General features: G+C 58.3%; 1 protein-coding gene across 1 annotated transcript; it reads right to left on the bottom strand.

Annotated features, from left to right (window-relative positions):
* Positions 1-3: 3 nt before the first annotated feature.
* On the bottom strand, positions 4-16,297 carry UBE2M (ubiquitin conjugating enzyme E2 M). Its single transcript, XM_053968424.1, has 6 exons — positions 15,418-16,297; positions 8,553-8,647; positions 6,256-6,294; positions 5,536-5,639; positions 4,691-4,754; positions 4-806 (listed from the first exon to the last, which is right to left on the bottom strand). Exons 1-6 carry the CDS (start codon positions 15,524-15,526, stop codon positions 666-668), a joined length of 552 nt encoding a protein of 183 aa, XP_053824399.1. The 5' UTR covers positions 15,527-16,297; the 3' UTR covers positions 4-665.
* Positions 16,298-17,724: the final 1,427 nt, after the last annotated feature.

Raw genomic sequence — 17,724 nt, 5'->3', positions numbered from 1 at the left:
GCCTTTTTGGGATTTTTTTAGGCCACTTTCCGATGCTTTTCTGGGCTTTTTCAGGGCTTTTCCCGAGGCATTTCTGAGGCTTTTTTGGTTTTTTTTCTGAGGCTTTTCTGGGAGCTTTTTTGGGCATTTTTTTAGATCTTTTCCCGAGGCTTTTCTAGGTTTGTTTTTCTTTTTTTTTTTTTAGCTTTTTTTCCCAGCTCTTTTCCCGAGGCTTCTCTGGGTTTTCTCTTGGTTTTTTTTTTTTGTGGTTTTTTTTTTTTGGGGGGCTTTTTTTCCAGCTCTTTTCCCGAGGCTTCTCTGGGTTTTCTCTTGGTTTTTTTTTTTTTTTTTTTTTTTTTTTTTTTTTTTGGGCTTTTTTTCCCAGCTCTTTTCCCGAGGCTTCTCTGGGTTTTTTCTTGGGGTTTTTTTTTGGTTTTTTTTTTTTTTTTTTTGGCTTTTTTTCCCAGCTCTTTTCCCGAGGCTTCTCTGGGTTTTTTCTTGGGGTTTTTTTGTTGGTTTTTTTTTTTGGTTTGGTTTTTTTTTTTTTTTTTTTTGTCTTTTTTTTTTTTGTTTTTTTTTTTTTTTGCAGGTTTTTATTCGGTTTCTCGGCGCGGGGGGGGAGGAAGTGGGGGGGGGGGTGTGGGATGTTTTTGGGGTCGTTTCCTGCGGGGTTTCTCTCGCCGGGGTCACTTGAGGCAGCGCTCGAAGTAGGTGGCGCCCACGTAGCCCCCGCGCAGCGAGCGCTGCACGTTCTGCTCGAACAGGCGCCGGTTGCTCTGCAGCACCTCGGCCGCCTCCTTGTTCAGGGGGTCCTCGGGGTTCGGCTCCTTTCGGGGCGGAGGGTTGGGATCAGGCGGGACCCCAAAATCCCCCGAGAACCGCCCGGAATCGCTGCAGAGCCCACAAATCCCAAAATGCCCCTAAAACTCCTCAAAATCCCCCGAAAACCGCCCGGAATCGCTGCAGAGCCCACAAATCCCAAAATGCCCCGAAAACCGCCCAGAATCGCTGCAGAGCCCACAAATCCCAAAATTCCCCTAAAACTCCTCAAAATCCCCTAAAACCACCCAGAATAGCTTCAGAGCCCACAAATACCAGAATTCCCCGAAAACCCCCCAAAATCCCCTAAAACCGCCCGGAATCGCTTTAGAGCCCCCAGATTCCAGAATTCCCCTAAAACCCCCCAAAATCCCCTAAAACCGCCCGGAATCGCTGCAGAGCCCACAAATCCCAAAATTCCCCGAAAACTCCTCAAAATCCCCCGAAAACTGCCCGGAATCGCTGCAGAGCCCACAAATCCCAAAATTCCCCTAAAACTGCCCGGAATCGCTGCAGAGCCCACAAATCCCAAAATCCCCCTAAAACCGCCAGAATCGCTTTAGAGCCCCCAGATTCCAGAATTCCCCTAAAACCCCCCAAAATCCCCCTAAAACCGCCCAGAATCGCTTCAGAGCCCCCAAATACTAGAATTCCCCTAAAAGACCCCAAAATTCCCTTAAACCCCCCACCAAAATCCCCCTAAACCGCCCAGAATTGCTTTAGAGCCCACAAATCCCAAAATCCCCCTAAAAGCACCCAGAATTGCTTCAGAGCCCCCAGGCCCCAAAATTCCCCTAAAACCGCCCAGAATCACTTTAGAGCCCCCAGATTCCAGAATTCCCCTAAAAGACCCCAAAATTCCCCTAAACCCCCCCCAAAATCCCCCTAAAACCGCCCGGAATCGCTTCAGATTCCCCAAATCCCAAAATTCTCCTAAAACCACCCAGAATCCCTTCAGAACCCACAAATCCCAAAATTCCCCTAAAACTCCTCAAAATCCCCTAAAACCACCCGGAATCCCTTCAGAGCCCACAAATCCCAAAATCCCCCGAAAACAGCCCAGAATCGCTTTAGAGCCCCCAGATTCCAGAATTCCCCTAAAACCACCCAAAATTCCCCTAAAACCGCCCGGAATCCCTTCAGTGCCCACAAATCCCAAAATTCCCCTAAAACCACCCAGAATCCCTTCAGAGCCCACAAATCCCAAAATTCCCCTAAAACCACCCAGAATCCCTTCAGTGCCCACAAATCCCAAAATGCCCCATAAAACCCCCCAGAATTCGCCCAAAATCCCCCTAAAACCACCCAGAATCCCTTCAGAGCCCCCAGGTCCCAAAATTCCCCTAAAAGTCCTCAAAATGCCCCTAAAACCGCAGAGAATCGCTTCAGAGCCCACAAATACCAGAATTCCCCAAAAAGTCCCCAAAATCCCCTAAAACCCCCCAAAATTGCCCTAAAACCGCCCAGAATCCCTTCAGAGCCCCCATGCCCCAAAATTCCCCTAAATCCCCCCAAAATCCCCCTAAAACTGCTCAGAATCCCTTCAGAGCCCACAAATCCCAAAATCCCCCGAGAACTCCTCAAAATCCCCTAAAACCGCCCAGAATCGCGGCAGAGCCCACAAATCCCAAAATGCCCCTAAAACTCCTCAAAATCCCCCGAAAACCGCCCGGAATCGCTGCAGAGCCCACAAATCCCAAAATCCCCCGAAAACTCCTCAAAATCCCCCGAAAACCGCCCGGAATCGCTGCAGAGCCCACAAATCCCAAAATCCCCCGAAAACTCCTCAAAATCCCCCGAAAACCGCCCGGAATCGCTGCAGAGCCCCCAGATTCCAGAATTCCCCTAAAACCCCCCAAAATCCCCTAAAACCGCCCGGAATCGCTTCAGAGCCCACAAATCCCAAAATTCCCCTAAAACCACCCAGAATCGCTTCAGAGCCCACAAATCCCAAAATTCCCCTAAAACCACCCAGAATCCCTTCAGAGCCCACAAATACCAGAATTCCCCGACAACTGCCCGGAATCGCTGCAGAGCCCACAAATCCCAAAATCCCCCGAAAACCGCCCAGAATCCCTTCAGAGCCCACAAATCCCAAAATGCCCCATAAAACCCCCCAGAATTCGCCCAAAATCCCCCTAAAACCACCCAGAATCCCTTCAGAGCCCCCAGGTCCCAAAATTCCCCTAAAACTCCTCAAAATGCCCCTAAAACCGCGGAGAATCGCTTCAGAGCCCACAAATACCAGAATTCCCCTAAAAGACCCAAAAATTCCCCTAACCCCCCCCAAAATCCCCTCCAAATCCCCCGAGAACCGCCCAGAATCCCTTCAGAGCCCCAGAATCCCAGAATCCCCCTAAAACCACCCAAAATTCCCTTAAAAGACCCCAAAATTTCCCTAAAACCCCCCAGAATTGCTTCAGTGCCCCCAAATCCCAGAATTCCCTTAAAAACCCCCAAAATCCCCCTAAAACCCCCCAAAATTCCCCTAAAACCCTCCAGAATCGCTTCACAGCCTCCAGGCCCCAAAATTCCCCTAAAATTCCCCAAAATTCCCCTAAAACTCCCCAGAATCCCTTCAGATTCCCCAAATCCCAAAATTCCCCTAAAACCTCCCAGAATTCCCCTAAATCCCCCCAAAATCCCCCTAAAACCCCCCAGAATCCCTTCAGAGCCCCCAGGCCCCAAAATTCCCCTAAATCCCCCCTAAATCCCCCTAAAACTGCTCAGAATCCCTTCAGAGCCCACAAATCCCAAAATCCCCCTAAAACTCCTCAAAATCCCCAAAAACCACCCAGAATCCCTTCAGAACCCACAAATACCAGAATTCCCCTAAAACCCCCCAAAATTCCCCTAAGACCCCCCAGAATCGCTTCAGAGCCCCCAGGTCCCAAAATTCCCTAAAATTCACCTAAAATTCCCCTAAAAGCCCCCAAAATCCCCCCCAAAATCCCCCTAAAACACCCCAGAATCCCTTCAGAGCCCCCAGATCCCAAAATTCCCCTAAAACTCCTCAAAATCCCCCTAAAACCCCCAGAATCGCTTCACAGCCCCCAGGTCCCAAAATTCCCCTAAAATCCCCCAAAAACATTCACAGCCCCAAATCCCAAAATCCCCCTAAAACCCCCCCAAAATCCCTCCACAGCCCCAAATCCCAAAATTCCCCTAAAACCCCCCAAAAACATTCACAGCCCCAAATCCCAAAATCCCCCTAAAACCCCCCCAAAATCCCTCCACAGCCCCAAATCCCAAAATTCCCCTAAAACCCCCAAAAACATTCACAGCCCCAAATCCCAAAATCCCCCTAAAACCCCCCAAAATCCCTCCACAGCCCCCAAATCCCAAATCCCTCGTTTGGGGTTCGGCTCCTTTTGGGGAACATTTGGGGTCGGGGGGATCCCAAAACCCCCCTGGGACCCCCCGGAGCCCCCCCAGGTGTCCCCAGGTGTGTCCCAGGTGTCCCCCCAGGTGTGTCCCCGTGTCCCAGGTGTCCCCAGGTGTCCCCATGTCCCAGGTGTGTCCCCGTGTCCCAGGTGTCCCCATGTCCCAGGTGTGTCCCCAGGTGTGTCCCCATGTCCCGGGTGTGTCCCCATGTCCCAGGTGTGTCCCCATGTCCCAGGTGTGTCCCCGTGTCCCAGGTGTGTCCCCAGGTGTGTCCCCATGTCCCAGGTGTCCCCATGTCCCAGGTGTGTCCCCAGGTGTGTCCCCATGTCCCAGGTGTCCCCATGTCCCAGGTGTGTCCCCATGTCCCAGGTGTGTCCCCAGGTGTGTCCCCATGTCCCAGGTGTGTCCCCATGTCCCCCCAGGTGTGTCCCCATGTCCCAGGTGTGTCCCCATGTCCCAGGTGTGTCCCCATGTCCCCAGGTGTCCCCGTGTCCCAGGTGTCCCTCACCAGGAACAGGTACTGCAGGCCGTAGATGATGGAGTTGATGGTCAGCACCGGCTTCCAGTCCTCCCTGCGGGCGGCCACGGCCAGCGGTCAGCGGCCACTGCGGCCACAGCCATGGCCACAGCCAGCGGTCACTCTGGCCACTATGGCCACGGCCACAGCCATGGCCACGGCCAGCGGTCACTCTGGCCACCATGGCCACGGCCACGGCCAGCGGTCACTGGTCACTGACCACAGCCAGTGGTCAGTGGGCAGCGGTCACTGGGCACTGCAGCCACCACAGCCTCAGTCACGGCCACAGCCAGTGGTCAGTGGTCAATGGTCAGTGGTCAATGGTCAGTGGTCAGTGGTCAATGGTCAGTGGTCAATGGTCAGTGGTCAGTGGTCAGTGATCAGTGGTCAGTGGTCAGTGGTCAGTGGTCAATGGTCAATGGTCAATGGTCAATGGTCAGTGGTCAATGGTCAATGGTCAGTGGTCAGTGGTCAGTGGTCAATGGTCAGTGGTCAGTGGTCAGCGGTCAGTGGTCAGTGGTCAATGGTCAATGGTCAGTGGTCAGTGGTCAGTGGTCAGTGGTCAGTGGTCAACGGTCAGTGGTCAGTGGTCAGTGGTCAGTGGTCAGTGGACAGTGTTGCCATGGCCACCACTGCCACCAACTGGTGGCCACTGCCCCCCCGGTGTTTGGTAGCCCCCCCGGGTGTTTGGTAGCCCACCTGAGGATGTTGAGGCACACGTTGCCCCCCGGGTGTTTGGTAGCCCCCCCGGGTGTTTGGTAGCCCACCTGAGGATGTTGAGGCACACGTTGCCCCCCGGGTGTGTCACTAGCCCCCCCGGGTGTTTGGTAGCCCACCTGAGGATGTTGAGGCACACGTTGCCCTCCAGGTCGATGTTGGGGTGGTACACCATCGTCTCGCACTTCACCTTCGGGGGGTCGTGGGGGTAGCCCTGGCCCACCTGGGGGGCCACCGAGTCACCCCTGGTGGCCACCAACCCCTCCCCAGCCCACAGCTGGCCCAGGGGCCACCAGGCAGTGTCCGGTGGCCACCAACCCCCAGGTGCCACCTCTGACCCACGGGAGCCCTGGCACAGCTCGGTGGCCACTGGTTGGGGTTTGGTGGCCACCAGTCGAGGTTTGGTGGCCACCAGGTCCTCTCATCACCCCATCCCCATGGCCACTGGTAGCCACAGGAGTTGGTGGCCATGGCAAGGGTTTGGTAGCCACAGGGATGGTTTGGTGGCCATGAAGGGGGTTGGTGGCCATGGAAGGGGTTTAGTGGCCACAGGGAGGGGTTGGTGGCCCTATGGGATGTTTGGTAGCCACGGCGGGGGTTAGTGGCCATAAGGGGGGGTTGGTGGCCCTATGGGAAGTATGGTAGCCACGGGGGGGGGGGGTTGGTGGCCATAAGGGGGGTTGGTGGCCCTATGGGATGTTTGGTAGCCACAGGGGGGGGTTGGTGGCCCTATGGGAAGTATGGTAGCCACGGGGGGGGGGGTTGGTGGCCATAAGGGGGGTTGGTGGCCCTAGGGGATGTTTGGTAGCCACAGGGGGGGTTGGTGGCCCAGCACTGACCTTAAAGCTGAAGACGAATTTGCCGCCCTTGTAGAAACCCTGGGGACAGAGAAACGTCACCGGGGGGACACGGGGAGGGGACAGCAGGGACAGCAGGGGACAGGAGGGACAGGAGGGACAGCAGGGACAGCAGGGGACAGCAGGGGACAGGAGGGACAGCAGGGACAGGAGGGGACACAGGGACAGGGACAGGGACAGGAGGGACAGGGACAGGGACACGGGGACAGGAGGGGACAGGAGGGGACACAGGGACAGGGATGGGGACAGGGACAGCAGGGACAGGGATGGGGACAGCAGGGACAGGGACAGGAGGGACAGGAGGGGACAGCAGGGGACAGCAGGGGACACAGGGACAGGGACATGGACAGGGACAGGAGGGACAGGGACAGGAGGGACAGGGACAGGGACAGGGACAGCAGGGACAGGGATGGGGACAGGGACAGGGACAGCAGGGACAGCAGGGACAGGAGGGGACAGGGACAGGAGGGGACAGGGAGGGGACAGCAGGAACACCAGGGACAGGGACAGGGACAGGGACAGGGAGAGGAGGGGACACAGGGAGAGGGGACAGCAGGGACAGGGACAGGGTCAGGACATGGGGACAGTGTCCTGGGGACAGGGGACATGGGGACAGAGGCAGGGGCAGGGAGGGGACAGGGGGGACCCAGGGGACAGGACAGCCAGGTGCCCCAGGTGACACAGGTTCCCCAGGTGACACAGGTGACACAGGTGCCCCCCAGGTGCCCCCCAGGTGCCCCCCAGGTGCCCCCCAGGTGCCCCAGGTGACACCCAGGTGCCCCAGGTGTCCCAGGTTCCCCAGGTGTGCCCAGGTGCCCCCCAGGTGCCCCAGGTTCCCCAGGTGACACAGGTGGCCCAAGTGGCCCAGGTGCCCCCCAGGTGCCCCAGGTGCCCCCCAGGTTCCCCCCAGGTTCCCCAGGTTCCCCAGGTGCCCCAGGTTCCCCCCAGGTGCCCCCCAGGTGCCCCCCAGGTGCCCCCCAGGTGCCTCAGGTGCCCCAGGTTCCCCAGGTGACACCGGTGCCCCCCAGGTGCCCCAGGTGACTCCCAGGTTCCCAGGTGACACAGGCGACACAGGTGCCCCCCAGGTGCCCCAGGTTCCCCAGGTGTGCCCAGGTGCCCCCCAGGTTCCCCAGGTGCCCCCCAGATTCCCCAGGTGCCCCCCAGATTCCCCAGGTGCCCCAGGTGCCCCCCAGGTGCCCCAGGTTCCCCCCAGGTTCCCCAGGTGCCCCCCAGGTGTCCCAGGTGCCCCCCAGGTTCCCCAGGTTCCCCAGGTTCCCCCCAGCTTCCCCAGGTTCCCCAGGTGCCCCCAGGTGCCCCCCAGGTGCCCCCAGGTGCCCCCCAGGTGCCCCAGGTTCCCCAGGTTCCCCCCAGGTTCCCCAGGTTCCCCAGGTGCCCCCAGGTGCCCCCCAGGTTCCCCAGGTGCCCCCCAGGTGCCCCCAGGTTCCCCAGGTGCCCCCAGGTTCCCCAGGTTCCCCCCAGGTTCCCCAGGTTCCCCAGGTGCCCCCAGGTGCCCCCCAGGTTCCCCAGGTGCCCCCAGGTGCCCCCCAGGTTCCCCCCAGGTGCCCCAGGTGCCCCAGGTTCCCCCAGGTGCCCCCAGGTTCCCCAGGTGCCCCCCAGGTTCCCCAGGTGCCCCAGGTGCCCCAGGTGCCCCCAGGTTCCCCAGGTGCCCCAGGTTCCCCAGGTGCCCCCAGGTGCCCCCCAGGTGCCCCCAGGTTCCCCAGGTGCCCCAGGTGCCCCCAGGTTCCCCAGGTGCCCCAGGTTCCCCAGGTGCCCCCAGGTTCCCCAGGTGCCCCCAGGTGCCCCCCAGGTTCCCCCCAGGTGCCCCAGGTGCCCCAGGTTCCCCCAGGTGCCCCCAGGTGCCCCCAGGTTCCCCAGGTTCCCCCCAGGTTCCCCAGGTTCCCCAGGTGCCCCCAGGTGCCCCCCAGGTTCCCCCAGGTGCCCCCAGGTGCCCCCCAGGTTCCCCCAGGTTCCCCAGGTGCCCCAGGTTCCCCCAGGTGCCCCCAGGTTCCCCAGGTGCCCCCCAGGTTCCCCAGGTGCCCCAGGTGCCCCCAGGTTCCCCAGGTGCCCCAGGTTCCCCAGGTGCCCCCAGGTTCCCCAGGTGCCCCAGGTTCCCCAGGTGCCCCCAGGTGCCCCCCAGGTTCCCCAGGTGCCCCAGGTGCCCCCAGGTTCCCCAGGTTCCCCAGGTGCCCCAGGTGCCCCCAGGTGCCCCCCAGGTTCCCCAGGTGCCCCAGGTTCCCCAGGTGCCCCAGGTGCCCCCAGGTGCCCCCCAGGGGCCGCACCTCGTCGGGGCAGATGAGCAGGCGGAAGTGCAGCAGATCGTCCTGGTCCGAGAAATCGATCTCGCACGTCTTGGGCAGGTTCAGCTCGTTGATGTCTGCGGGACAGGGGACACTCAGGGACACTCAGGGGACACTCAGGGGACAGCAGGGACACTCAGGGGACACTCAGGGACACATGGGGACACTCAGGGACACTCAGGGACACTCAGGGGACACTCAGGGGACAGCAGGGGACACTCAGGGGACAGCAGGGGACACTCAGGGGACACTCAGGGGACACTCAGGGACACTCAGGGGACAGCAGGGGACACTCAGGGGACACTCAGGGGACACTCAGGGGACAGCAGGGGACACTCAGGGGACAGCAGGGGACACTCAGGGGACACTCAGGGGACACTCAGGGACACTCAGGGGACAGCAGGGGACACTCAGGGGACAGCAGGGGACACTCAGGGGACACTCAGGGGACACTCAGGGGACAGCAGGGGACACTCAGGGGACAGCAGGGGACACTCAGGGGACAGCAGGGACACTCAGGGGACACTCAGGGGACACACAGGTGACACACAGGTGACACACAGGTGACACACAGGTGACACAGGTGACACAGGTGACACAGAGGTGACACAGGTGACACACAGTGACACAGGTGACACAGGTGACATACAGGTGACACAGGTGACACACAGTGACACACAGGTGACACAGGTGACACAGAGGTGACACTCAGGTGACACAGGTGACACAGGTGACACACAGGTGACACAGGTGACACAGGTGACACAGGTGACACACAGGTGACACAGGTGACACACAGGTGACACAGGTGACACAGGTGACACACAGGTGACACAGAGGTGACACACAGGTGACACAGGTGACACACAGGTGACACAGGTGACACAGGTGGCACAGGTGACACACAGGTGACACAGGTGACACACAGGTGACACACAGGTGACACAGGTGACACACAGGTGACACAGGTGACACAGGTGACACAGGTGACACACAGGTGACACAGGTGACACACAGGTGACACTCAGGTGACACAGGTGACACTCAGGTGACACAGGTGACACACAGTGACACAGGTGACACAGGTGACACACAGGTGACACTCAGGTGACACACAGGTGACACAGGTGACACAGGTGACACAGGTGACACACAGGTGACACGGCCATGACAACCCCGTGAGCAAAACCCCTGCCTGGCCCATCCCTGGCCCAGGAAGGCCCAACTGGGACCAAACTGGGACCAAACTGGGATCAAACTGGGACCAAACTGGGACCAAACTGGGACCAAACTGGGATCAAACTGGGACCAAACTGGGACCAAACTGGGACCAAACTGGGATCAAACTGGGACCAAACTGGGACCAAACTGGGATCAAACTGGGCCATACTGGGACCAAACTGGGACCAAACTGGGATCAAACTGGGCCATACTGGGACCAAACTGGGACCAAACTGGGATCAAACTGGGGTCAAACTGGGGCCAAACTGGGATCAAACTGGGACCAAACTGGGACCAAACTGGGACCAAACTGGGGCCAAACTGGGATCAAACTGGGACCAAACTGGGATCAAACTGGGCCATACTGGGACCAAACTGGGATCAAACTGGGACCAAACTGGGATCAAATGGGACCAAACTGGGACCAAACTGGGATCAAACTGGGATCAAACTGGGACCAAACTGGGACCAAACTGGGACCAAACTGGGATCAAATGGGGCCAAACTGGGATCAAACTGGGATCAAATGGGACCAAACTGGGGCCAAACTGGGATCAAACTGGGACCAAACTGGGATCAAACTGGGGCCAAACTGGGATCAAACTGGGATCAAACTGGGGCCAAACTGGGATCAAACTGGGATCAAACTGGGACCAAACTGGGATCAAATGGGACCAAACTGGGACCAAACTGGGATCAAACTGGGACCAAACTGGGACCAAACTGGGACCAAACTGGGATCAAATGGGGCCAAACTGGGATCAAACTGGGATCAAATGGGACCAAACTGGGGCCAAACTGGGATCAAACTGGGACCAAACTGGGATCAAACTGGGGCCAAACTGGGATCAAACTGGGATCAAACTGGGGCCAAACTGGGATCAAACTGGGACCAAACTGGGACCAAACTGGGACCAAACTGGGATCAAACTGGGACCAAACTGGGACCAAACTGGGATCAAACTGGGACCAAACTGGGGCCAAACTGGGATCAAACTGGGACCAAACTGGGGCCAAACTGGGATCAAACTGGGACCAAACTGGGATCAAACTGGGATCAAACTGGGACCAAACTGGGACCAAACTGGGATCAAACTGGGACCAAACTGGGACCAAACTGGGACCAAACTGGGATCAAACTGGGCCATACTGGGACCAAACTGGGACCAAACTGGGATCAAACTGGGCCATACTGGGACCAAACTGGGACCAAACTGGGATCAAACTGGGACCAAACTGGGATCAAACTGGGATCAAACTGGGACCAAACTGGGACCAAACTGGGATCAAACTGGGACCAAACTGGGACCAAACTGGGATCAAACTGGGCCATACTGGGACCAAACTGGGACCAAACTGGGATCAAACTGGGCCATACTGGGACCAAACTGGGACCAAACTGGGATCAAACTGGGGTCAAACTGGGCCAAACTGGGATCAAACTGGGACCAAACTGGGACCAAACTGGGACCAAACTGGGGCCAAACTGGGATCAAACTGGGACCAAACTGGATCAAACTGGGCCATACTGGGACCAAACTGGGATCAAACTGGGACCAAACTGGGATCAAATGGGACCAAACTGGGACCAAACTGGGATCAAACTGGGATCAAACTGGGACCAAACTGGGGTCAAACTGGGGTCAAACTGGGACCAAACTGGGATCAAATGGGACCAAACTGGGACCAAACTGGGATCAAATGGGGCCAAACTGGGATCAAACTGGGACCAAACTGGGATCAAACTGGGGCCAAACTGGGATCAAACTGGGATCAAACTGGGACCAAACTGGGATCAAACTGGGACCAAACTGGGACCAAACTGGGATCAAATGGGACCAAACTGGGGCCAAACTGGGATCAAACTGGGACCAAACTGGGATCAAACTGGGATCAAACTGGGACCAAACTGGGACCAAACTGGGATCAAACTGGGACCAAACTGGGACCAAACTGGGACCAAACTGGGATCAAACTGGGCCATACTGGGACCAAACTGGGACCAAACTGGGATCAAACTGGGCCATACTGGGACCAAACTGGGACCAAACTGGGATCAAACTGGGGTCAAACTGGGGCCAAACTGGGATCAAACTGGGACCAAACTGGGACCAAACTGGGACCAAACTGGGGCCAAACTGGGATCAAACTGGGACCAAACTGGGATCAAACTGGGCCATACTGGGACCAAACTGGGATCAAACTGGGACCAAACTGGGATCAAATGGGACCAAACTGGGGTCAAACTGGGATCAAACTGGGACCAAACTGGGGTCAAACTGGGATCAAACTGGGACCAAACTGGGATAAAATGGGACCAAACTGGGACCAAACTGGGATCAAATGGGGCCAAACTGGGATCAAACTGGGATCAAATGGGACCAAACTGGGGCCAAACTGGGATCAAACTGGGATCAAACTGGGACCAAACTGGGGTCAAACTGGGGTCAAACTGGGACCAAACTGGGATCAAATGGGACCAAACTGGGACCAAACTGGGATCAAATGGGGCCAAACTGGGATCAAACTGGGATCAAATGGGACCAAACTGGGGCCAAACTGGGATCAAACTGGGGCCAAACTGGGATCAAACTGGGACCAAACTGGGATCAAACTGGGACCAAACTGGGACCAAACTGGGATCAAATGGGACCAAACTGGGGCCAAACTGGGATCAAACTGGGACCAAACTGGGACCAAACTGGGGTCAAACTGGGATCAAATGGGGCCAAACTGGGATCAAATGGGGCCAAACTGGGATCAAACTGGGATCAAACTGGGACCAAACTGGGATCAAACTGGGATCAAACTGGGGTCAAACTGGGGCCAAACTGGGACCAAACTGGGGCCAAACTGGGATCAAATGGGACCAAACTGGGACCAAACTGGGATCAAAGTGGGCCATACTGGGACCAAACTGGGATCAAACTGGGACCAAACTGGGACCAAACTGGGATCAAACTGGGCCATACTGGGACCAAACTGGCATCAAATGGGGCCAAACTGGGACCAAACTGGGATCAAACTGGGCCATACTGGGACCAAACTGGCATCAAATGGGGCCAAACTGGACCAAACTGGGATCAAACTGGGCCATACTGGGACCAAACTGGGATCAAACTGGGACCAAACTGGGATCAAACTGGGCCATACTGGGACCAAACTGGCATCAAATGGGGCCAAACTGGGCTATACTAAGATCATACTGGGCCATACTGGGACCAAACTGGGCCATACTGGGATCATACTGGGATCAAACGGAGCCAAACTGGGGCCATACTGGGACCAGTACCTGACCCATACTGGGATCAAACAGGGACACTCACCAAAGCCTTACTGGGACCAGTATGTGACCCCTACTGGAACCAGTACGTGACCCTTACTGGGACCAGTACCTGCCCCTTACTGGGACCAGTTTGTGCCCCTTACTGGGACCAGTACCTGCCCCTTACTGGGACCAATTTGTGCCCCTTACTGGGACCAGTATGGGACCCTTACTGGGACCAATATGTGACCCTTACTGGGACCAGTACCTGCCTCCCACTGGGGCCTAACTGGTACCAGTATGTGACCCTTACTGGAACCAGTTTGTGCCCCTTACTGGGACCAGTACCTGACCCCCACTGAGGCTCTACTGAGACCAGTATGTGACCCCCACTGGTACCAGTATGTGACCCTTACTGGGACCAGTATGTGACCCCAACTGGTACCAGTATGTGCTCCCTATCGGTCCCAGTACCAGCACCCAGTGAGGCGCTACTGGGACCAGTATGTGACCCCTACTGGGACCAGTATGTGACCCTTACTGGGACCAGTACCTGCTCCTTACTGGGACCAGTATGTGACCCTTACTGGGACCAGTACCTGCTCCTTACTGGGACCAGTATGTGACCCTTACTGGGACCAGTACCTGCTCCTTACTGGGACCAGTATGTTACCTTTACTGGGACCAGTATGTGTCCCCAACTGGTCCCAGTACCAGCCCCAGTGAGGCGCTACTGGGACCAGTACCTGCCCCTTACTGGGACCAGTATGTGTCCCCTACTGGGACGAATATGTGACCCTTACTGGGACCAGTATGTGACCCTACTGGGACCAGTATGTGACCCTGACTGGAACCAGTACCTGCCCCTTACTGGGACCAGTATGTGCCCCCCACTGAGGCCCCACTGGTCCCAGTATGTGCCCCTTACTGGTCCCAGTACCGGCCCCCAGTGAGGCGCTGCTGGAACCGGTACCGGCCCCCCCCGGGCCGTTAACGGCCCCCAACTGCCGGCCCTGCTGGGCCAGTCTGCGGGGCTCACTGGGACCAGTCTGGGGCCCTGACTGGGACCAGTCTGGGGCCCTGACTGGGACCAGTTTGGAGCCCTGACTGGGACCAGTTTGGAGCCCTGACTGGGACCAGTTTGGGGCTCTGACTGGGACCAGTCTGGGGCCCTGACTGGGACCAGTTTGGAGCTCTGACTGGGACCAGTCTGGGGCCCTGACTGGGACCAGTTTGGAGCCCTGACTGGGACCAGTTTGGAGCCCTGACTGGGACCAGTCTGGGGCCCTGACTGGGACCAGTTTGGGGCTCTGACTGGGACCAGTTTGGGGCTCTGACTGGGACCAGTTTGGAGCCCTGTTTGGGACCAGTCTGGGGCTCTGACTGGGATCAGTCTGGGGCTCTGACTGGGACCAGTTTGGGGCCCTGATTGGGACCAGTTTGGGGCCCTGACTGGGACCAGTTTGGAGCATTGACTGGGACCAGTTGGTGGCCATTGCTGGGCCAAGCATGTGGCTCTTACTGGCCCCAGTTTCCGACCCTTACTAGCCCCAGTTTGCGGCACTGCTGGCCCCAGTTCACAGCCCTTACTGGGCCCAGTTTGCGGCCGTTACTGGCCCCAGTTCGAGGCCCTTACTGGTCCCAGTTCGAGGCCCTTACTGGTCCCAGTTTGCGGCCCTGCTGGCCCCAGTTCGAGGCCCTTACTGGTCCCAGTTTGGGGCTGTTACTGGTCCCAGTTTGTGGCCCTTGCTGGCCCCAGTGTCCGTCCCTTGCTGGCCCCAGTGTCTGTCCCTTACTGGTCCCAGTTTCTGACCCTGCTCGCTCCAGTTTGCGGCCCTTGCTGGTCCCAGTTTGCGTCCCTTACTGGTCCCAGTTTCCGTCCCTTACTGGTCCCAGTTTGCAGCCGTTACTGGTCCCAGTTTCCGTCCCTTACTGGTCCTCCCAGTTTGCAGCCGTTACTGGTCCCAGTTTCCGTCCCTTACTGGTCCCAGTTTCCGTCCCTTACTGGTCCCAGTGTCCATCCCTTACTGGTCCCAGTTTGCAGCCGTTACTGGTCCCAGTTTCCGTCCCTTGCTGGCCCCAGTGTCCGTCCCTTACTGGTCCCAGTTTCCGTCCCTTACTGGTCCCAGTTTCCGTCCCTTGCTGGTCCCAGTTTCCGTCCCTTACTGGTCCCAGTTTCCGTCCCTTGCTGGTCCCAGTTTCCGTCCCTTGCTGGTCCCAGTGTCCATCCCTTACTGGTCCCAGTTTCCGTCCCTTACTGGTCCCAGTTTCCGTCCCTTGCTGGTCCCAGTTTCCGTCCCTTACTGGTCCCAGTTTGCGGCCCTGCTGGGCCCGCTGCGCGCCCGCCGCCTCCCCCCAGACCTTTCTGGATGCGGAGCTGCGCGGCCGAGGCCTTTTTGCTGGAGCTCTTGGTGCCGCCCGCCGATTCCTCCTCCTTCTTCTGCTGCTTCAGCGAGAACAGCTTGATCATCCTGCCGGGCCGGGGCGGCGGGGCCGGGGCGGGTCCGGGCCCCCCCGGGGCCGAGGGAGCGGGGCCGGGCCGGGGGCGGCTCCGGTTCGGGGGGTCCGGGGGCGACGGGGGCCGGGGGGCGAGCGCTGAGGGCCGGCCGGCTCGGCAACTTCCGGAACCGCTCGGGACTCTCCGGAACCGCTTCACGGCCGCTCGGCAACTTCCGGGACGGCTTCGGGAACCTCCGGCGTCGCTTCGGTACAACTTCGGGAGTTTCCGGTACCGCTTCGGGAACCTCCGGCGTCGCTTGGCGACTTCCGGAACCGCCTCGGAGATCTCCGGAACCGCCTCGGAACCGCTTCGGGGCTTTGCGGAACGGTCTCGGGGGTGTCCGGAGCCGCTCGAAACCTTCCGGAGATCTTCGGAAAGGGGGAGGAGGATCGGGACGCTCCGGAACCGCTTCGGAGCCGCTGGGCAATCTCCGGGGCCGCTTCGTGGGTCTCTGGAATCGCTTCGAGAACCTCCGCACGGCTTCGGAATCCCTCGGCAAACTCCGGAGTGGCCTGGCAACTTCCGGAACTGCTTCGGAACCGTTTCGGGGGGTGGCGGAACGGCCTCGGGGGGCGCCGGCGCCGCTTGGGAACCGCTTCCGGAAACTCCGGAATCGCTTCGGGGATCTCCGGAAGGGAGGGGGGGAGGGGCACGGGGGGGGGTCTCCGGAAGGGGCGGTTCGGGACCCTTCGGGACCTTCTGGAAAGAATCGGGCGGGCCCGAGGGCGCTTCGGCTTCTTCCGGAAGGAGATGGACTCGTTCCGGCGCTTCGACCGCGCTTCGGCGCTTTCCGGAACACTTCGGGTTCTTCCGGGAAAGGAGGCGGGGCGAAGCGCTCCGAAAAGCGCCGATCTCGGGCCCTCGGCTCTTTCCGGCGGCCGCTTCGTTTCTCCGTCCCGCGCTTCACACTCGGCTCTTTCCGGAGCACTTCGGCTCTCCCCGGTTCCCAGCAGCCAATCCTGCGCCGGGGGCGGGGCCTGAGACCTTTTCTCCCAATGGGCGCCGCCATGTTTCTGATGGGCGCCGCCATCTTTAGTGGCCCAGGGGTGAACTGGGACCAGTTTCCCCTCCCAGTCCCTTCCCTCTCAGCGCTGCCAGCCCCAGCAGCTCCCAGTTCAGCTCGGGGGGGAACAGGGATGGAAGGGGGGCAGCAGAAGGGAAAATGGGGGGCACAGGGGTGGATCCAGCCCTGGAATGGGGGAGAACCCAGGAAAACCAAGCAGAGAAATGGGGGAGAATCCAGGAAATCCAAGCCCTAAAATTGGGGAGAATCCAGGAAATCCAAGCCCTGGAATTGGGGAGAATCCAGGAAATCCAAGCCCTGGATTTGGGGAAAATCCAGGAAATCCAAGCCCTAAAACTGGAGAGAACCCAGGAAATCCAAGCCCAGAAACTGGGGAGAATCCAGGAAATCCAAGCACTAAAACTGGGGAGAATTCAGGAAATCCAAGCCCTAAAATTGGGGAGAATTCAAGAAATCCAAGCACAGAAATTGGGGAGAATCCAGGAAACCCAAACCCTAAAATTTGGGAGAACCCAGGAAATCCAATCCCAGAAACTGGGGAGAATGCAGGAAATTGAAGCACAGGAATGAGACAGAATCCAGGAAATCCAAGCCCTGGAATTGGGGAGAATCCAGGACATCCAAGCCCTAAAATTGGGGAGAATTCAGGAAATCCAAGCCCTGGAACTGGGGAGAATCCAGGACATCCAAACCCTAAAATTCAGGAGAACCCAGGAAATCCAAGCCCAGAAACGAGGCAGATCCCAGGAGCCCAAGGCAGGGCTTTATTTTCCCACGTGACCCCAGGGAAATGGGGGACAGGGACACGCCCACGTCCCGGGGGGCTCTGGGGGAGCCCAAATGTCCTGGTTTGACATGGATGTGCATTTTTTTTCAGGAAGTTGGGTCAAACCAATCAGTGATCATGTTTGGATATTGGCACCTGGAGTGACCACTGAACATATGGACACGCCTCTGAGAACAGAGGGTTCTCAGGGGGTTTTAACAGGGGGTTAAAAGCAAGAACTCCCAGGGGAACTCTCTCTTTGTTTCCAGTCATCAGAGAGTGCAGTGCAGACTCTCCCCTGCCCAGCCATGGCCTTGTCCAGGTAGGCCGAGGGGGCTGAAGGTCTGGAACCGAGCCAGCTCCTGTGAACGGAAGGGT

This window comes from Vidua chalybeata, chromosome 34 (genome assembly GCF_026979565.1).
Source record: "Vidua chalybeata isolate OUT-0048 chromosome 34, bVidCha1 merged haplotype, whole genome shotgun sequence".
NCBI lineage: Eukaryota > Metazoa > Chordata > Aves > Passeriformes > Viduidae > Vidua > Vidua chalybeata.
Note: the sequence above shows the minus strand (reverse complement) of the source record. Positions and strands in the feature narration are given on the sequence as shown.

What these genes read in the sequence shown, in the direction of transcription:
- UBE2M (XM_053968424.1), bottom strand. Translation starts at nt 15,526, where the DNA reads ATGATCAAGCTGTTCTCGCTGAAGCAGCAGAAGAAGGAGGAGGAATCG. An exon ending in TGCTCATCTGCCCCGACGAG is followed by an intron (nt 6,295 to 8,552) that starts GTGCGGCCCCTG and finishes CTCTGTCCCCAG; the next exon opens with GGTTTCTACAAGGGCGGCAA. An exon ending in GTGTGCCTCAACATCCTCAG is followed by an intron (nt 4,755 to 5,535) that starts GTGGGCTACCAA and finishes GGCCGCCCGCAG; the next exon opens with GGAGGACTGGAAGCCGGTGC.